This window comes from Schistocerca piceifrons, chromosome 1, assembly GCF_021461385.2.
Source record: "Schistocerca piceifrons isolate TAMUIC-IGC-003096 chromosome 1, iqSchPice1.1, whole genome shotgun sequence".
NCBI classification, from domain to species: Eukaryota; Metazoa; Arthropoda; class Insecta; order Orthoptera; family Acrididae; genus Schistocerca; species Schistocerca piceifrons.
Window position 1 is genome coordinate 529,220,752 of NC_060138.1, and position 22,445 is coordinate 529,243,196.

At 42.9% G+C, this 22,445-nt stretch overlaps 1 protein-coding gene across 1 annotated transcript in view; it reads right to left on the reverse strand.

The window, feature by feature from the left end:
* The window catches only part of LOC124746573 (ionotropic receptor 21a), a 189,468-nt gene that overhangs the window by 137,866 nt on the left and 29,157 nt on the right, over window positions 1-22,445 (reverse strand). Inside the window, exon 3 of the mRNA XM_047248945.1 lies at window positions 19,234-19,325. Within this exon, the coding sequence (XP_047104901.1) occupies window positions 19,234-19,325 (92 nt within the window). The remainder of the gene's footprint in view (window positions 1-19,233; window positions 19,326-22,445) is intronic.

The following is a 22,445-nucleotide window of genomic DNA, read 5'->3' on the forward strand; positions in this document are numbered from 1 at the left end:
GTCAACAGCGGAGTAAGAGGGACGTCAGTCATGCGGTCAATCATACCACGAGTTGAAATTGCATCTGGTAGACGCAAAATTAGTTTCTGCATCCATACGAAATCTACTATCACAGATAACATCATCCACGTTTCTTTCAGTCACCCTTTCAGGCACAAATTATCTATTTTTCATGCTGTGGGTGCCCGTATATGTCAGGTTCTTCTTAGTCCCTCTGCTGCCGCCGCAGAGCTCAACAACCGTTAAGTACACTGCTGTCAACAACGGGTATCCGGCTAGTCTTGCGTAAAATCTATGTAAGGCTAAAACTAGTAAGCACACCAATTCTTTTTTATGAAATGATAATTAAATCAAGATCCTAAGCTGTCGACAGGCGTTGATATACATCAACGAAGACAGTTTAAAATGTTTGCCCCGACCAGGACTCGAATCCGGGATCTCCTGCTTACATGGCAGATGTTCTTTCCATCTTTTTTTTTTTCTTTTTCATTCTGGTCGGTAATGTTCGTTGAGTTTGGTTTGTGCGGACGTCACAGGGCATCCGTTCAAGTTGATCGTTGATTCTTTTACTCAGTTTTTTTTATTTTTATTTTATTTTTTTTTTATTACAGGGGGCTGAACACGTTAAGGTACCGTGACGGCTCCATCTGAGCCACCGAGGGCACAGAGGATAGTGCGACTGCAGTGATTTATCCCTAGCACGCTCCCCGTGAGACCCACATTCCCAGCGTAATTTCCACTCACTACATTCGTAGTGCCCTGCCTATTACACACATTACTCGCGGCAGACAATCCTACCAAGTCCTGTAAGAGTTCGGGCAATGCGTGTGCATCTAGTACAGAAGAAGGTCAATGGCCGGTTAGCCTTAACTATACAAAGACGGTATATGTTCCTTCGGACATTTCCGAAAAAACAGATACCATCTTCATGTAATTCTTTTTTACGTAATAAAGATGGTGTCACTGGGAAGAAATATTTTTAAATTCCTTTCATAGGGAACATGCCATATGGGATTGCCAAGCCGGTAAGAAAATATTACCTGAATGTGGCGTTTACTACTAATAACGTCACTAAACTGGTTTTTATACATAACGAGAGTCCTGGAACCGACAAACCTGTCAAATCTGGAATATATAAATTTCAGTGCATTTTGTGCCAGGCTTTGATATAGGACAAACTAGAAGGGCTTTTAAAACCCGTTTTTGCGAATGCTTACTCAACGAAGATGATGAGAATTCTTATATAAGTATACTTTCGCTCAATATCTTCAGATTGAAAAACACTCTGTGGTGGCCCTATCTTGGTGACTTTGCTTCTTTGGACTGCTTTGTTCAAATGGTTCAAATGGCTCTGAGCACTATGGGACTTAACATCTGTGGTCATTAGTCCCCTAGAACTTAGAACTACTTAAACCTAACTAACCTAAGGACATCACACACATCCATGCCCGAGGCAGGATTCGAACCTGCGACCGTAGCGGTCACGCGGTTCCAGACTGAAGCGCCTAAACCGCACGGCCACACCGGCCGGCTTGCTTTGTTTCAGTGTTATCTTTCGGTGCGTAACATGTTCAACCGCCATATTTGTTATATACGAGTTATTAATAAATGTGTATTGAATACTTAGTGTGTCTTATCTCTGAACTAATCCTACGTGATAACCACAACTCTTATCCCTGCCATCTTTACTCGATGTGGAAATTTTGCATTTAGTCGACACACGATACAAAATTAATCTCTTATAAACATTCCCGCCGTAACTCTAAGGATTTGCTGAATGAACAACTCACACTGAAAAGTAGATTGTTTTTGATTGTTTAGCTTCTCTGTTAAATGATTTTCACCGAGGGCACAGAGGATAGTGCGACTGCAGGGATTTATCCCTTGCACGCTCCCCGTGGGACCCTCATTCCCAACTTAATGTCCACACACTACATTCGTAGTGCCCCTGTCCATTACACTCATTACTTACTTCATAGTCGAACACTTGTTGTATCTGATTACATATTCGAAACTGACTTGCTCACTGTGTTAAAGTAATTCTAGTTTTTCATTTCTGTCCCGAATGTATTAATGGCATTCATGTAACAGATTTTTTGTTTATTACTTTTTGGCGGTGTTTTCTAGGTGTGCCACGAGATACTACTTATTTTTAATGTAAGCTGTCACATGGTGACCTGTTAAAACGCCTACCAAGGTTTATCAACTCCCACTCGCGTTACTTAGCATCTAGATAAGCTACAGGCACAGTACCACAGAGCAAGTCATCTAGTAAACACGCTCTGGGGTCCCTCGCAAGCCTTCGAGTCGGTCAAGGTCCGTAAAAAAAGTCGGTGGCGTCCTCTTCCTGCTATCGGGACCTCACATGCTTGTGTTTCCTGTTAACGTGCGTCCAGCGGACGGCCTCGTCTCCAGTACACTGGCACAGATTCACGTTTCGCCGCTGTTCCAGCGGCCGTGGTCCCACCATAAATTGATAATAAAATTTGAACTGTTTACTTTCCTTTGCTTATTTCGCTTTACGTAATAATGATATTATTTTTTGTACGTGTGTTTGGTCCATGGTTTATTGTCCTTTGTTAATGAATTTGTAACGTTTTCATAAGGTCTACTGCATACTTGCGCTTTAACTGTCGCCGAGTCTATTGCAGTTCATTGTACACTAGCGCTCCCAATTTATATGTAAGTGTGTTCAACGCCCTTTGTGTCATATGTACGAAGTCTGTTTAAAAAATTCCAGAACATTCATAATATCGCGCCATTGGTGTGTTAGAGCGAAATGCAGTTGACGTCCCTGCACACGGCTGCATTTAATGTGTAACTGCCGGGAGTTTCATTGTTGTATGACTGTTGATTATTGTTCAGTGCTTTATTGAGTAGAACGCAAATTTCGAGATGGCAGTGTTAGAGCAACAACACATCTGCATTAAATTTTGCCTGAAACTCAAGGGAACCTTTACAGAGACACACTAAATGATATCGGAAGTTTACGGTGGTGAGTGTTTGAATCTTACTTGTTGTTACAAAAGGTTCACAAGGATTAAAAATGGCCGACGGAAGTTAAAGATGACCCTTGTTCAGGACGCCCTTCGACGGCTACCGATGATGCTAATGCCAGGAACGTCAACGAAATTGTATGTACCAATCGAAGACTGGCTGCCGAGAGATTGCAGAAAAATGTAGCATTTCAACTGGATCGTATCATGAAATCCTGACACGGCATCTTGGAGTGCATAGTGTTGCCGCCAATTCAGTCCCTCGGCTTATGATTCAAGACCAGAAAGACCTTTGCCTCGCGATCTGTGAAGAGCTTTTGGACCGTGCAAATGAGAACGAGATGTTCCTCTAAACAATCACAGCTGATGATGAGACGTGTGTCTGCATTTCTGATGTCGAGTCCAGGGTTCAGTCTTCACAATGGGTTGGAGACGTTCTCCAAAACCAAAGAAGTTCGTCAGGTCAGGTTAAATGTCAAGCCATATGCTGACAGTTTTCTTTGACTTTGAAGGATTAGTTCACTACGAATTCGTGCCGCAAGGGCGAAGTGTTAATCGACGGTACTATTGGGACGTGTTGTGATGCCTGCGAGGAAATGTGAGATCGAAACTGTCTGAAATGAGACGAGACAATTCAAGGCTCTTGCATCAAATGCATCCGCACATTCATCCCTGTTGGTGAATAACTATTGCACAAAAAATGAACTGTGCTGCCTTATCTTCTGTACTCTCCAGACCTGGCCCCTGCGGACTTTTTATTATTTCCAAAGTTGAAAATTCAGTTGGAAGAACGAAGATTTGCAACAATAGACGAAATAAAAGAGAATTTGCAGACGGCACTTCGCGCGATCCAGCAAGAGGTGTATCAAGACTGCTCCTGGAAGTGGAAACGGCGTTGGGAGCGGTGTATCAGTTGTGGAGTAGAGTATTTGGAAGGAGACCATGCACAATAAATAAAAGGTAAGCGTAGAACAATTTTGTGGACAAAGTTCCGGAATTTTTTGAACAGACCTCGTATGTTGGTTGACTGTCAAATGGTTCAAATGGTTCAAATGGCTCTGAGTACTATGGGACTCAACTGCTGTGGTCATAAGTCCCCTAGAACTTAGAACTACTTAAACCTAACTAACCTAAGGACATCACACACATCCATGCCCGAGGCAGGATTCGAACCTGCGACCGTAGCGGTCGTGCGGTTCGAGACTGTAGCGCCTTTAACCGCTCGACCACTCCGGCCGGCGGGGTTGACTGTCGTCGCACATACTTCAGTATGTACGATGTGAGATTTGAGAGTTGTTTGATGCTCATTGCACATAATATATATTTTTAGAGAAGTCAGTCTACTTTGTTGATTCTGTAGCAGAGGTATATTGTGGCTCTTAAGCTTAACTATTTTACAGTTGGTTTAACAAATCCATTTTACTTCTGCTGTTCAATCTTTGTACTTTTCTTTTAGCATGCTTGTTTTATATATGTATCTTTTGCCAGTCCTTTGTAGGACACTACTGCCCGATTATTATTTTGACGTTGGCTTACCAATGATTTGAGAGACTTTCACTTCTGGGGATGACAGTTTAAAGAGTCGAAACCGGTAGAGTTGACCAAATAAAGGTTATCTCGTGACTGAGTTTTTGTCTTTGTTGCAATATTCTGCACCTGCTGAACAACAACTATGAACAAAATCATGTTTACGGTGTACTTCAGCTCATGTTTGATGCGTTGTTTACTATTTTAGTTGCTTTGGTTTCACAGTAGCGTAAAGTTTGCTGTAATGACTGCTAATAAAAATCTTTCTTTCTCTTGTTTCAAAAGACTAAGTTTTATTTCTGCAGCCGCAGCTTACTCTCTTCCGCAGTTGTCTTCAATCTTATCTTCGACAATGCTTTGCGAAAGAGTATCAATCGTAAATAAGTGTCGAATGACTTTTCTCTCTCCTGTTTCTTGTAAAACCATTTAATTCGTTTTTCTGTTAGTTCAGCTAGTACTTGTAATTCTCCTCCAAAACCACCATTTCGCAGCTTCGAGGTGAGCTTTCTCTTGCTTTGCTAATGTTCAGGTTTCGCAATTGTAATAGGGACACTCCATACAAAGGTATTTACAAATCTTTTCTTAATGTGGACGCTGATGCATTTGTTCAGGAGAAGGTTCTTCTTATTTTAGAAGACAGTCTTGGCAGGTCTTATTCTTCTCTTGACAACCTTTTGACATTTATTGTTTTCATAGAAATCTATATCACAGTTTTACAGTTTTCACAGTGTCAAGAGGACCAGCTAGATACTCTCATTTATTATGTTGGCCCATTAGGTTCAATTTTAGTATTCTCCTGTGTAATATTAGCAAGCAGTATTTTTGTCACTGGAAGAATACATTTTGGCAATCGACCAGGCACCCATAGTCGGCGTGGTCGGTGGAACTCTTCCTAGAAGGAATTTCCAGGCCACTGTGTGCACCCCCACCCCCCCCCCCCCCTGTCTCCCAACCCCTTTTGCTCTCGCTGTCCTGCTCTGACCAATCTCGAAAAATTCCGAGCTCGTATGTTGGTTGACTGTCGTCGCACATACTACAGTATGTACGATGTGAGATTTGACAGTTGTTTGATGCTCATTACACGTAACATATATTTTTATCGAAGTCGCTGGACTTTGTTGATTCTGTAGCAAAGGTATATTGTGGCTCTTAAGCTTAACTATTTTACAGTTGGTTTAGCAAATCCATTTTCCTTCTGCTGTTCAATCTTTGTAGTTTTCATCTGACATACTTGTTTTATGTGTGTATTTTTTGCCAATCCTTTGTAGGACACTACTGCCCTATTCTTATTTTGACATTGGCTTACCAATGATTTGAGCCAATTTCACTTTTAAAGATGACACTTCAAACTATTAAAACTGGTTAAGTGAACCAACTAAAAGATTTCTTATGCAGCTGACAACTGACTTTTTATCTTTGTCACTGAAAACATACTGACGCAAATAGACTTAAATGTATCCAAACTATCGATACTTTAATTAAAAGCACATAATATAATTAACCAGAACCAAAAGTACTCCACACCTGCATGTACCGTGATGTCACTACATGACACCCTGTACCCCTAGACCTTTCCTAAGTGTATTTATGTTTAGATATGTAAGCTACTTCTGTGTCAAATGAAACATTATTCAGTCCAACTGAAGCAGGCGTCAATGAAATCGTCTGTAATTGAGTGCTTCATTAAGCGAAGACCACCAGGTAAACCAGCAGGAATATACGCTTTGATCTGTTGCATCACTTTAGACTGTATAAAAATATTTGATTGTCTATCTTAGTGTAAACAGTTGTAAGTAACGGCACCCCATCATGTTTTTAGTAATATTTAGCGTAATTTATATGTGAGAATGTTATATGAGGTTGGAAAGTGACCAGCTTGGGGAGATGCTCATTGCAATACATAGTATTCCGAAAAATAGTGTAATTTAGTCATTTTACCATAAATTTGTAAGAAGTTGTGAACATGACTGGAGTGGTATGGGTTTCCAAGGTGTTAAATAGGCGACTTCGTGGGATTATCTTTTCGCAATCTTAATTTTGAGCTGGCTTGCTGCACCGATTGAGTACTTTGAAATTTTGTAGGTGATACTGCAGTTTGTAGAACCAACACATTATGATGCTGCTTGCAAGTGTTGTATTTTTTTGTGACTGTGTCACTTTAACTTCGCACGAGTGATAGTTGTACCTTGTGATGAAGTTTTTCTGAGTGATGAACATCAGAAATAACGCGTAGTTAGGATTTGGATATTGGTTCTGCTTTCGTGGCAACTTATTCAGTTGCCAGATCTGTCAATTCTTATTCGCTATTCATGCAGTCTAGACAAAACTTAACAACGATTTTATTTCTTGAAATTTAGTTGGTTGGTTGGTTTGGTTGGTTTTGGGGAAGGAGACCAGACAGCGTGGTCATCGGTCTCATCGGATTAGGGAAGGATGGAGAAGGAAGTCGGCCGTGCCCTTTCAGAGGAACCATCCCGGCATTTGCCTGGAGTGATTTAGGGAAATCACGGAAAACCTAAATCAGGATGGCCGGTTGAAATTTAGTTTGGAAACCAATATACATCTAATTTTTTAATGTAAGACCATCAGATCTATTGTTTGTCAATGTGAAGAATATAGATAATTCAGACCAAACGTCGTAATTGCGGTCCGCAGCTCGTGGTCGTGCGGTAGCGTTCTCGCTTCCCGCGCCCGGGTTCCCGGGTTCGATTCCCGGCGGGATCAGGGATTTTCTCTGCCTCGTGATGACTGGGTGTTGTGTGATGTCCTTAGGTTAGTTGGGTTTAAGTAGTTCTAAGTTCTAGGGGACTGATGACCATAGATGTTAAGTCCCATAGTGCTCAGAGCCATTTGAACCATTTCGTAACTGCGTTGACTATTTTTTTTTTTGTTTCCGCTAAGTTATCATTCATATTGTTTAGAGCGTTTGTTCGATTATGTTTGCAATGTATGCCAAACTTTACGCGTGTAATTAGAGCTTGCGTGATAAGGCCTATTTTAGACAACTGATGCTGTTGTTAAAGCATATGCGTAGCGGTGGATGACGCAACCCCCAGGACTGCAACGCCACATTTTACCTTCAGGGTCTCCCACTGGCTTGAACCCCAACAAAGTTCTATATTCAGTCCGAGAATACTGACGCTTCTCGTCTTGTAATATTTTCCCAGGAAGCAGGGTCAGCTTACAACGTTAAGATTCAAAAGTGGTGGCGCTCCGCGAGAGAACACTGCCTCTTTCCTTGGTATTGGTGATGCGGTTACCTGTCTCAAGGGGACAGCTGTTGAACAGGCGGCGAGAGTCTCGGTCTGTGGTTGCTCGAGTTGGCGCTATGACACAAGTTATCATTGCCAGCAGCGAGGTTATGCGATAGTGCCACCATTATTGCCATAGCTGAATTCACAGAAAGTTCATGGGCTCAACAGTAGCGCTACCAGTGTGGGAAAGCACTCCTAGTATACCATCAGATCAAAATATCTGGACACCTATCGGTGGGCATTAATATGGGTACGTGCACCCTTCGCCTATATGGCGACTTGAAATACGTTGGTGGATACTTTTAATGAAGTGTCTGAAGATCTGCAGAGGAATGACAGCCCGTTCTTACTCAAGAGTCGAAACCAGAGCAGGGTTCTACTAGAGCAAAGTCGACTTCCTAACTCATGCCAAAGGTGTTCCATTGGGTTCAGGTGGGGACTTTCGGCTGGCCAGCCCACTTCACGAATGCTATTGTCCACAAACCATTGCCTCCCATTTGCCTCTTTATGACAAGTGCTAATACAATCAGTCATCATCTCCGAACTGTTCCTCTACTGCATACACTACACAATACTGTAAAACGTGTTCATATCCTTCAGCTTTAGCGTTCTCTTAAGCGCAATATCGGGACCACACCCTAACTAACCCCAAACCGTGAAAGGTTCATACCATAAGTGAAATGACATTAAATCATAGTTTGCTTGGTATGTTACTACTTGGAGCATCTTTGAATGCAAACACAATGAAAATTGTCAGATTATTAGGAATACTGCTACTTCAGGCATCTTTACACGCTGCAAACCCAATCTCTGGCTTCCAGACCTTACATTATTGAGTAGAATGCGGGAAAGTTAGTAAGTCACAGTCCAGCAGAGCCGCAGCCTTGTGCAGTAGGAGTTGTGTCATGGAGAGAAGGTGTATCGTGGCAGACTGGGCATCTTGGACAGCAGATGTACCGCACAGAGATTTCTGTTTTAGATGTACCATGATGTGTACCCTGAGGATGAAGAATTATTTTTAAGATGTTTGTGTAAAGACACAGCACTTCAGAAAAAGGTAATCTACTTTGCGTTTGTTTGCTGCAAACGTGAGCTCAGTAATTATTGCTGCGCATATTTTCACTATGTCTAATAATATCTACATGTTGGTAATCAGAGAGAAATATCAATCATGTGTTCGGAATTCTAATTAGCCTTCCCCCATTTAGATTAGTTAAACAGTATTGCGTTAGGAATCCAAGAAAACAAATTTGGCAATAGAAATATTTTGTACAACTAGAAAATATAGTGTATGGCAATGTGGAGAAAGACAATGCTCATCGTTTGTATTAGTCTGAGTTTATTTTTGTGCCATTAATATAATATAATTTCAAAATACTTCCCTCTGTCATTTATAAGTATTTCACAAAGCATATCTCCAGTGTTCAAAGAAAAACTGAGTTTGGTAAAATTTGTACTGTTAAGCCTTGCACTTTTGCGTCAACAATAAATAATAAGTTTTAAAGGAGAATAAAAAACTAATTTGCTAAAACAGCAGTTTTAAAGAAACAAAAATAAAAAGTCAAACTGCAGCCCATTCGTCTATTTCCGCTCATAATCCTTGCAGTGCTGTCAGAGCTGAGTCAAAATATCTGTTGCAATGTAAGAGTTTGTTGTTGGGCCTAAATCAACATTTTAACAGAATATTAACAACAGTCTCCATTCAGTGAAATAGTATGTAAATTCAATATATAGGTTTCTTTTTTGTAATAGGACACATTTAAGTTACGTAACAGGTTTTTATTCTGAGATCTTGTGAATGAGTCAGTCAGGAGAGAGCAGTGAACGATTAATTTATAGACAGTCAGGTGCGTTTCAGAATAATTAAAATCACATTCCTAAAAGTAAATTGCAAAAATGGGTTCATGTTCAAAAGTAGGGTAGTTACGCTAATTGCACAACAGAATCTGTAATCGCTGTTTAAAAGTCAGACAGTTTTCAGACTGTTACATTGAAATTCACTTACACATAGTAGCCTACACATAGTTTCATCATACAACTTCCAACATACGTAGAAGTTTCAGCCGGCCGCTGGTGGCCGAGCGGTTCTAGGCGCTTCAGTCTGGAACCGCGCGACCGCTACGATCGCAGGTTCGAATCCTGCCTCGGGCATGGATGTGTGTGATGTCCTTAGGTTAGTTAGGTTTAAGTAGTTCTAAGTTCTAGGGTACTGAAGACCTCAGATGTTAAGTCCCATAGTGTTCAGAGCTATTTGAACCATTTTTTTGAAATTTAGAAGTTTCAACCGTAACACCACTCCTGCAGACTTAATTGTTGGCACTACACATGACGGCAGGTAAGGTTCTCAACACAGTCGGCAAACCCAAACCTTTCCATCGGACTGTCACAGGGTACATGGTGAATCATCTCTCCAGATAACACGATCTCAGTCACCCACTGCTAGGTGGCGTCATATTTTGCACCACCTCAAGGGTCGTTCAACACTGACTGCATAAATATGCGACTTACGGGGAGTTTCTCGATCATTGTGCACATTCTAACTTCCAACACACGGTCACTGTGTTAACTGGACTGCTGGCAGAATTTTGGAACTCACGACGATTGTTTCCGCTGAACGTGTCCGTCAGTACATGAAGTCTGCCTGGTCTTGATTTAGCTGTGGTTGTTTCTTCACGTTTGCGCTTCACACTTTACCAACAGTCGACTTCGGCAGCTTTAGAAGGGTCTAAATGGTACTGACTGATTCGATACTCAGGTAGTAGCCAACGACGAGTTCACGTTCTCTCCTTGCTGTCCCATTCTGCTGCTACTGCGTCTCACTGGTAACAACAATCCCCCTCCCCCCTCCCCCCCTTTGTAACTGTCGAGTCCGACTCTCGTGACATCTAGCGGTAAATAGGGTTGTCCAGATGCTTTTGACGAGGTAGTGTACGAATGCTGTGGGACGTACTTTTAACCACAGTTTTCAAGTGTCCCACAATCAAAAATCCAAGTGATTAAGATCGGAGGCATGAGCAGGTCAACGTACTGGACATCCATTGTCTGTTAAATGTCAGCGTGAGGTTTCTCGAATATTTAAGAGAAAATAGTCTCGTGCTCCACCATTCATGAGCCACATCTCCAACCGTTGTTGAAATGGGATGTCCTCTAGCAGGACAGGTAAGTCGTTTGACAGGAACTGGAGATACTTCACACCACTCAACCTGTATGGTAGTAGATAATGTCATACTGTGTCGCTAATAATTCCTGCTCATACTATAACTGAAAATCGTGGCTGATGCCCTGCGTCTTGAACCGCATGTGGCTCTACATCAGCCTCCACATTTGGTTAAGAACATTGACAGTATTGCATCTACCGATAAAGCAGCATCGTCTGTGAACAGTATCTTCACTGCTCATAGTGGATCTTCACCAAATATTTGCAACATCCATTGGCGGAATTACATTCCAGCAGGCTGGTCTTGTGACACCTGCACGCACTGTACATCATCTGGTTACAGGAATAGTTCATACAGGATTGCCCAGACTAGACGATGACTATTTACGATAGCTGCTGAAATTTTACGTACACAAGCACCAGGATTTTCTTCTACTGTTTACAGTACTCTCCTCCGCAACGGGAGTACGTATGGTGCGAGATTAGCCGCGATCCGCCGTTGTTGGCGCTACGGAGCAAGAGTCTGCAAGTTGCTGGAAAATACGGTTGAAAAATTATGCAGATGGTACCCTGTCTTTCGGTATTTTTCAGTATAAAAAACACGGGCTCGACGGTAGCTTTCATTTGTCAGGCCATAAATAAGGTCATGTCTGCAGTTTCCCCTGTGGAAAAATAGTGCAAAGATCAAAGTACAATGTAAAAGCATTTTACAAAGTTGTCAAAACACAATTTGGTCCAATAGGAGTAGTGTATGCGCTGCAGTTACCCAAAACTGCGAATGCCGTTCACGGTAAAACATTAACAGAAGTCTACTGAATGCTGTATTCATGAGCAATAACAGAGGAACGCGTCGTTATTTGTTTACTGCATTCTGTAGATAGTTCATAACAGAAGAGCTAGCAGTAGAAGAGATGCGTTTCACAGTAGCGGATATGACCAAGTGCTCGTGGCTTTCAAGGTATGCACCTTAATAGCCCATGTTTACTGGACATTCTTGTTTTGTTTAGGTCGATACTACTACCTCTCAAAATCGGGAATACTTTTCTTGACAACCTTCATATAAACCACGGCCACTGATACTAAAAGTTTTGAAAAAGTAAAAATAACATTGCAAACTAAATATCCCACAGCGATCTGCAAGGGTTCAGGACACAAAAGGATGTGAGGAGCTTATCAGTTGCGTTTTCAGCATCACTAAATACAATACAGTTACAATAACCCGATCTCTCTCACGCTTACACACACACACACACACACACACACACACACACACACACACACACACACACCCGTACGGACACATATACATTCACCTACCTCAGGCATTTACTTACAAATAGCTGCTCATTAAAGCACTTCTGTAAATATACACAGAATGGGTTTTCACTCTACAGTGGATTTTGTGCTATTCTGAAACACCCCTACAGATCAAAGCTGTATACCGGTCCGAGTTTCGAACCAAGAGCCTCACCTTTTGTGGGCAATACTTTTAATAGCTAAGCTATCCAGGCACGACTCACGTCCCTTCCTCACAGCTTTGCTTCAGCCATTGCCTTTCTCCTCCCTCCCAGTTTCGTGTCCTGCTCCGATAAAAATTTTCGAAACAGCACACAGTCGCAGTGGGAGAGAGTTCCAGCGCTTGCGTTTCTGCAGTCAGTACTTAACACTTTTCTAAGTGAAAATAATGCGATAATATATTACTCAGGGGAAATACGCAAAATTATTAAGCTGTTAATTTTTTGACAAAACTAGTAATTATACAGAACATTGTTGTAGTTAGTTCTTTGAGTAAAAACTTAACTCCGCCCGATTAGGCCTGAAGGCACAACACCACCGACCGGCCGCCGTGTCATCCTCAGACCACAGGTGTCAGTGGATGCGGATCTGGAGGGGCATGTGGTCAGCACACCGTTCTCCCAGTCGTATATCGGTTTACGAGACCGGAGCCGCTACTTCTCAGTCAAGTAGCTCCTTATTTTACCTCACAAGGGTTGAGTGCACACCGCTCAGCAAATCGGATGACCATCCACCAAGTGCTACCCCAGCAAGACAGCGCTTAACTTCGGTGATATGACGATAACCAGTGTTATCACTGCGACAAGACAGTTGGCCCCAGTTCTTTGAGTAGCTCAGTAATATGCTTCATTCTCAATGAATCTTTGACTCTACAGCAGAGTGCGATGATGTTCTGAAATTTCCTGGGGAATTAAACGCTGCGCCGGAGCGGGACTCGAACCTTTGCCTTTTGTGGGTAAGTGCTTCAAGAACTGAGCTAGACAAGCACTAATAGACGCACGGTCGACCCTTACAGCTCCAGTGTGAAACATTCATTCTGGAAACACTCCCTTTGTTACTAAGTCATTACTCAGGAATATCCTTTCTTATGGAGTTTGGAGTCACACAAGACAGGCGCGAGAAGTTGTGTTAAGTTTGGAAGGTAGGATAGAGGTACTCCCGGAAGTAAAGCCACGAGGGTAAGTAGTGACGCTGCCCACGCAGGGCAAGAATTCAAGTTTGAATCTCAGTTGAGTGAATAGTTTTAACCTATTAGGAAGTTCCACGAGGATAGAACTACTCGTATATATCAATAATCATTCACAGTTGTAGAATACACTGCCTGTCTGCCGAAAAAATGGATCACCTAGAAGGGTAGGAGGGGAAGAAATGTAACTTCACAGGTTGAGAGGGTGTGCAATGTCATTCCAGTGATTGCCAAAACAAGCCAAATTTACAAAGAACATGTCGGTATGAGGCTACTTATCACTAAGAAGTTCTACCCATTCTAGCCCGGATGCATCCACTGATTCGGTTGGGAAGTGTTTCATAAAGCCATTGTATCTTCCCCTAAGGCAAGCTAGTCCACAACTGTTGTATCTCTTCCATGACACCCTGCAAGGGGTCACTGAGACGAAACTGACGTTCGTACTGCTCACGGTTATGCTCTATGAGGGACAGATCTGGGCTCTTGCTGGTCATGGGAGTACCTCAACATTATGCACACAGTTTAGAGAGACACGAGCCATTTGATAATGAGCTTTGTCCCGTTGAAAAATGGCACGATGACACTGTTTGACAAGAGATAGCGCACAGGGACGTAATGTGTCCGTGACACACCGCTGTGACGTGAGAGTTCCCTCAGTCACTACCAGCCGTGACCTGAAATCACATCCTATGACTCCCCTTGCGGTGACCTGACGGGGAACTCCGCTGGAAGAACAGGACCTCTCCCCAGGTTGCCGCCATACTACGACGTTCATCTGTAGTGCAGAATCACGATTCAGCTGAACTTAATACGACAACGTTCGTCGGCAGTCCACGCTTCTCAGTCACACCACTCCAAATAGCCGTTTGTGTCGTGAACGGCAGCCACTGCATGGGACGGTAATTCTCTAAACTGGCAGCTGGCAGTCTCCTACCACAACTGCGGAATGGTAGAGAATTCTGCAGGAAGTCCATTTCTCACACTCGGAGGGCAGGCATAGATGTGAAGGGGTTACTACCACGACGGAAAAAATCGCAACAGCAAGAAGGAGTTGGTAGGCGTATTTCTACATCTGAAAGATGATGTCTGTTCATATTTCCTGCCTGTCACATAAGAGTGGCGCTAGTAGCGCCACTATGAGGATCCAATTAGGTTTGCAGAAATTACACGCTGTAACGGTCTTGAGCGTTAGTTACCTTTGAGGCTGGACACGGTGAGTTGATATTCATGAAGGATGCCTTCAAGGCAACAAAGGCGCCATTACCAACACCCCACTGAGCTGAAGAAAGTCATGTAATAGGGTGACTAGATGTTGCAGAAAAACATGGCAGGAATGTAGCCACCATACACGGTTGCCGGCAGCGGTGGTCATGGGAATGTACGCACACCAGGCAGCCACGTGGCAACATGGCACTACGAAGAGGGGAGACCATCGCGTTCTTTGTATGGCTCTGGTGCATCGTCCGGCATCTGCAGCAGAAAGCTGAGCAGCGGTTGGTTCCATAATGAACTGTTACAAATCGGTTACTCCAAGGACAGCTCCGAGCCAGACGGCCTGTAGCGTGCATTCCACTGATCTCACACCACCGCCTTTTGCGGCTTCAGTGGTGTCAAGCGAGAGCTCACTGGAGGGAGTGTTTTCTGGTGAAAACTGGTTCTGCCTCGATGCATGTGATGGCCGTGTGTTGGTTAGAAGGAAGCTATCTGAGGGCCTGCAACCAACCTGTCTGCGTCCTACATACTCTGGACACACACCTGGAGTTATGGTCTTGGGTGCGATTTCGTATGACAGCAGGAGCATTCTCGTGGTTACCCTACGCATCCTGGCTGTAAATCTGTACGTCAATCTGGTGATCCGACCTGTTGTGCTGCTGCTCATGAAGAGCACTCCAGGGAGTATTTTCCAACAGGATAACGCTCGCCAACACACCGCTCTTGTGACCAAACACGACTTACAGCCTGTCGACATGTTGCATTGACCTACAGGATCACCGTATATGTCTCCAATCATACACATATAGAAGATCCTCGGACGACAGCTCCAGCGTCATCCACAACCAGTCAGTGTGTATGCTCGATGCACAGCAGCGCGACCTTTCATTGTGTTGATCAGACATCGTCCACTGGGACACGGAGCAGGGCAGCGCAATGGACACGTATTCGGGAGGACGGCGGTTCAAACCCGTGTCTGGCCATCCTGGTTTAGGTTTTCCGTGATTTCCCTAAATCGCTTAAGTCAAATGCTGGAAGGACACGGCCGCCTTCCTTCTCCATCCTCCCCTAATCCGGCCTTGCGCTCTGTCTCCAGTGACCTCGTTGTCGACGGTGTGTTAAACGGTAATCTTCTCCTCCTACTCCTCGACTGGAACCTCGAGGATGAGTATGCCTGCCCTCCATTGTCATATGGTCCAGTATCGAGCCACTGTCACACAGAAATACCCCAGAAATCTGTATATTGTGCGATTTGACCAGATGACCCGCTGGCCCACAATGAGGCCTCTTCCATACTCTGTTAGGTGCTGATAATGCTGTCCCACAAGAAGTCATGGTTTCTGCGTGTTCTTCACAGTGATCATCCGGCATGTGAACCTGTTCAGGCCTCTTATGTATCCTACCTGAGCTGGTGCGTTTCTGGCGCCGGTTTCCATCGATCGTTGTTTTGCTCTTTGAGTCGACTTTAATGCTTATTTGCCTTCTGCTTATCTTTGGCGGCGCGGATTTAACGGTAGCGCGTGCGCTCTGCTGGGGAGATGTGTCGGGATCGGCGATGAGCGAGAGTCACGTGGGACCGTGTACGTGGCAGGACGGCAAAAGGACGAGTCGGACAACGAAGGAGCGAAGCCAGCGGCTACGGCGTGTTGAGTTATGAGGGCAGATCCACCGCCCATGGTGATTTGGTTTTCCTAGAGGTCGGAAGGACAAGGTCCTTGGAGTCTGTTATAAGCTACACCGGCGATGGAATTGGAGTCGCCGAGTTGTTTCGGTGGGTTGCGTGCGGCTTAATTGAATATGCCAGTGTATTAAAAATTCTTTGGAATTGTTTTCGTTGTTTATCACTTACCTCGGTGTCGTGACTAACTATCTTGACGGCAGTTGAGGAAGTGTGGCCAAGCCCAGCCAATCGATATCATGGTCAAAGACGTAGCTAGAAGTGCAAAGAGTAGTGAGTAAGTCCGGCTCTGACGTTTCAAGACACGCCAAGATACGTCCTCTACTCTACCTTGTAGTTCATTCGGTAGTTTGGCGTGTAAATGTGCGCCGAGATAATTCTTGTCATCTTAATTTGAGGGCATGGTTTTTAGCGAACTTATTAATCAAAGCTTAAGGGCTGGCACTGGCCAAGTAACTCACGGAGGCTAATTTGTTTCTGTTCAGTCGTAATGATCGCCTGTTCTCTAGATAAGATTGTGTAGTTTATGTCTCAGAGTATTGTCATCCGTTGATGTGTGTTGTGCTACAGATAATTGGCAGCGGTCGACGCGAGCATACTGGGAGCAGAGCACCACCGGGGCAGAGAGATGTTTAAGGCCCTGTCCTCTCCTTTACATCTTGGATTATGTTGTCACTGTTGCGTGATTCCATCTTTCCGGTGGAGAATTATAGCATCAGAAAGTTCAATTGCAGTGCAAAGTTGAGTACATTTCTATGTCATTTCCTGTCTCGTGGATCTCTCGTATTGATTTGAATCCTTGGTCTGCTCGCGTCTATCGCTAATCCACACGCAATATTGAAGCAACGTCATTTTGGAGGTATTGTCATATGGTCATGTTCTAGTTGTAATCATTCTAAGAATGGTGTTGATTAATCAACTGAGTAAGTAAATTTAAAGATTGGTTTGGTCAAAATTAAAGCACCTTCTTAATTGTTTTAGTCATTTGAATAAAGTTTTGTTTAGGAAAGTTGGCTAGCCAAACCTTAAAAGATCCGTGGTCATACCCTTAATCTGTTTCTCAACTGATTGGGAGTAGTGAGAGTTCTGATGAGAATTGTATGGATTTTTGTACTATTTAAGTAAAGCTTTAACGGAGTGTATTTACCTAGTCATATTCAAATTTCAAGTTTTACGTGTCTCGTTCCGGTTAAAGAAATTTATTTGTTATTTGCCCAAGTGATCTGGCCTTGAAAGGCAGTCTTCTGTATTATTGTGATTGTGATTTTATAAGGCTTTTGATTATAATAAAATATGTAGCGACTACAGCAGATTACCATTGTGATTTTGGTGTGTCACTACCATTACACATTTCACTACCTATTTGTTGGCCTGGTAACAACACTATACATGAATAACGGTAAAGTAGGCTAACGGCTGTTTTTACGAGTACATTTTATACAGAATAGCGATTCTTGACAATGTTGACTGGAATACTCTCTTCCAAATTCTAAAGGTGACAGGGGTAAAATACAGGGAGCGAAAGGCTATTTACAATTTGTACAGAAACCAGATGGCAGTTATTAGAGTTGAGGGGCATGAAAGGGAAGCAGTGGTTGGGAAGGGAAGGGAGTGAGACAGGGTTGTAGCCTCTCCCCGATGTTATTCAATCTGTATACTGAGCAAGCAATAAAGGAAACAAAAGAAAAGTTCGGAGTAGGAATTAAAATCCATGGAGAAGAAATAAAAACTTTAAGGTTCGCCTATGACATTGTAATTCTGTCAGAGACAGCAAAGGACTTGGAAGAGCAGCTGAACGGAATGGACAGGGTCTTGAAAGGAGGATATAACATGAACATCAACAAGAGCAAAACGAGGATCATGGAATGTAGTCGAATTAAGTCGGGTGATGCTCAGGGAATTATATTAGGAAATGAGACACTTAAAGTAGTAAAGGAGTTTTGCTATTTGGGGAGCAAAATAACTGATGATGGTCGAAGTAGAGAGGATATAAAATGTAGACTGGCAATGGCAAGGAAAACGTTTCTGAAGAAGAGAAATTTGTTAACATCGGGTATAGATTTAAGTGTGAGGAAGTCGTTTCTGAAAGTATTTGCATGGAGTGTAGCCATGTATGAAAGTGAAACGTGGACAATAAATAGTTTAGTCAAGAAGAGAATAGAAGCTTTCGAAATGTGGTACTACAGAAGAATGCTGAAGATTAGATGGGTAGATCACATAACTAATGAGGAGGTATTGAATAGAATTGGGGAGAAGAGGAGCTTGTGGCACAACTTGACTAGAAGAAGGGATCGGTTAGTAGGACATGTTCTGAGACATCGAGGGATCACCAATTTACTATTGGAGGGCAGCGTGGAGGATAAAAATCGTAGAGGGAGACCAAGAGATGAATACACTAAGCAGATTCAGAAGGATGTAGGCTGCAGTAGGTACATGGAGATGAAGAAGCTTGCACAGGATAGAATAGCATGGAGAGCTGTATCAAACCAGTCTCAGGACTGAAGACCACAACAACAACAACAACATGATTTACTTACCCGTCGAATATACGCTTATGTATGAAGTTACATCGACAGTCGATCAAGTCTTCTGGCTGCCTCTCCTATTTTGTCAGACATTGTAATTGAAACCTCGTCAAGGCATTCTTTATATGCCACGTATATGAGCGGACACGCAGACTGGGAGTGGGCAAGGGATGTGTGAGACACAGTGGAGCAATAGCAAAGTATGTGAATTACAACATTTTTCCATCCCCGTATTTTGTTTCCTTTACTGCAGCTTCCAGGAACTCATCAAATCACATAACCAAGGCCAATTACCAGCCTTTACAATTAGAGATATGCCATGAACTGGGATGGTAGTGAGCTAGCATAGTACTAGGGAGACAGTACCGCACTGCAGCAGCAAACTAAGTGTGGTATCCTCACCTCTTGAAGACGAAGGGCGGTGCGTGGGCGACGGCGGCCCTCAGCGCGCGTGCCTGCAGTGGCCTGCGCCTTCCAGCTGTCACGTAAAATTCCTGTCGGCAGAAAAAAGGGCCGTGGTCACTCAACCACTGCCAGCCTGCTGCGAAGCACCAAGTTCAGTGACAGAAAGTCCGCTCGAGATATGGTAGCAGCCGCTGGAAGCTTGCAGGTATGTTCGACGCAGGTATTCCCCCAGTTCCCGTGGTTTGTGACTGAGTCAAAGCTGTCGGAATGGCGACCAATGGACGGTTGCAGCTAGTTTCGACTGACCAGAAGAAACTCTTCTGACTGGCTCCAAAGCGTATGATAACCCAGCTCCAAAGAGACAAACGCGCAAGGAACTGTGTATCTCAATCTTGTGAAAATTTATTACATTCTAACGTAATTTTACTCCCTTGAGTGATTTTTTGGCGAAAATGTCTTGCGTATATGAAACCTGAAAAGCGAAAGGATCTCACTATCCTCTGTTAGCTTCGGTTTCAAAATGAATAAATTTTCCCTCTTCCACACGAGGATCAAATCACAAGAGCCGATAATTGGGGGTCACATACGATACTCGTTGGCATAAATGACATGCACGCATTAATTTAGTTCACTATAGAGTGTTAGTGGCATAGGTACAATCAAAGAGCGAAGGGAAATTAACATAACTGAGGTCGCTTTACAACACGTCTACCTTCTTAAAATATTTTTCAGATAACCTCTCAGAAATTGGTGTTCTAAAATCAATTTGAAATGTTGGCTTACTTTCTTTTTCGTCCATCAAATCTGTTTTTTTTTTCAAAAAAGATCTTATCATTTAAAAATTTAAGCAACTGAAGCACAAATATTAAAGTTTCCACCAAGTTCTGTTTTTAATAATCATTGTTTTATTTTTTAGGCATATTCTAAAAATACGACAAATAATTCTTTTAGCTCTGTTACATTTAATTCTTGAACTTTGTATTTTCTGATTTCCTCTCAGAACCTTCACCTTTACTGCCTCTCTACAACACTCAAAAATGGTCGGCCATAATACAGGGCATATCAAAATGAATCATCCAATTAAAAAAAAACATAACTATTACGTTATTTCAGATATTTGAGTGAACAAAGTACCATTGGAAAGAGCAAACTCTAGAGTTTTACACGGAACGTCAAAAAGAATCATCCGATTTTAAAAAATCACAACTATTACGTTATTTGAGACAAGTGTATGGTCCATTTTTCTTTGCCGAGAGCACTGTTAGAGGAAATAAATATGTATCTCGATATTCTTAACTTTATTTCCCACAGTTGGAGACTGATTCGAATGACTTCATTAACCAACAGGATGGGACACCGCCGCACTGGCATCTGGAAGTGCGGCAATTTTTAAATCAATGCATTACTGAACTATGGATCGCACGCACTGAAACAAATGATTCAGTCTCAGATTACTGGCTTCCAAGGTCATCGAACCTGACTGTATGTGATTGTTTCTTGTGGAGGTCTACAAAAGGATCTGTTTGTGTGCCTCCGTTATCAACAACAATGAATGAAATGAGACGTCGCATAACAGCAGCTGTGGAAGCTGTAATTCAAGACATGCTCGCTGCAGTGTGGGAACAATTTGAATACCGCATTGACATATGTCGTGCATCTCAAGGAGAGAATATTGAACAACTATGAAAAGGTACGAAAAATAACTTTTTGAGTTTCCTGTTCATCAAAAAACAAAATTCATTGTATATGTTTATTAGTTTCAGAAATATGGACGTGACAAATCGGATGATTCTTTTTGATACACACTGTACTTTCATTCCATCTTCTCTGTTATCTCTTCTCCGTCTCCTTAATATCCTACTAGAAGCGTTGCCTATGCTCTTCGCTATAATGTCCCAAATTTTCTATAATATGTCAGTATGGCAATGTAGGAAGTGGAGTTTTACACTCACGTTACAACCCAATCTCTTAAGATTGTCCTATATTGTTTTAACAATGTCCTTGTGATTTGAATGTCTTCAAATCCCTAGAAAGTTATTAGTAGCAGACCGGAAGGCAGTCATATATATTTTCCTCCGACATTCGTGTATTCTCAAATTCGTGATGCTTCATCAGTTTTGAATTTAAGAACCAACAAAAAATTGCTTGAGTTTTTAATTTTCCTGAACTGATGAATGTGAATTTCATACACAAATACTGAAAGTGGGGTCCATCTTGTGGAAGATCCCTTACAAACTGGTTTATCAAGCCCCATTTGATATGTAGTGGCGGAAGAAATACTTTTTTATAGTCAGCAAGCGGTTCAAGTCTCAGGCAGAAAAGTATTCGATTTGGCTAAAAATATACACTCCAATGCTGTTGCTGTCTCCAGCTACAGCACTCACATAAAAAGCAGCGAATTTTCCCGTGGCCATCTTCATGTTCTAATAAAATTCTTGTAGCTACAAACAAAATAAAAAAGTAATAACTAATTTTTTTCCTTTGTTGTATTTCAGTGCCCCATATAGGGTGGGTTGGCAGTTCCATAGGCGCCGCTCTTCAAGCGAAAGGCAATAAGTACAGAACATGGAGTCATTTAAAACAACATAAAGGAGGAAAATACGGCGAAACGGACATATAAAAGGGGAAACATACTGGAAGATAGCGTAAAAAAGGGTGGTGATTATAAAAATGGGGATAAAAATCTGAAAACTGTACACAAAAAACCACACACTGTGACGATTAAAAGTAACACAAGGCGAAGTACGGCCAGAGCATAAAAGTAGCGATGGGCGACGTAGCACATAACAATCACTGACAGCAACATTATGTACAAGTCCAGCACATGATTAAAATCAGAAGTCTTGACATCATGGGAGAACGGCACCAAACTGACGTAGCACACCAAAGATGATGAACAAACTGAAAGGATCTGCCAGGGGGATGGAGACGAGAGAGAAGGAAAGAAAGGGGTAGGGGCGGTGCTAGAAGGGGGGCGAGAGGGGGGGGGGGGAGACTTGCGTGGGGCGCACCGAAGGGGACCAGGGAGGGAAGGATGTGGGAGGGAAACAGTTGAGGAGGGGGTGCAGAGACTCAGGGGTGGAAGGAGGAAAATCCATTCTGGGAGAAGGAGGGGAGAGGAAAAGGGGGGCCCTGGGGAGGGGGAGGAACAAGGCCAGGCTACAGTTGGTAGGAAGGGTAGGTGTCATGACGAAGATCAATGTCCAGGA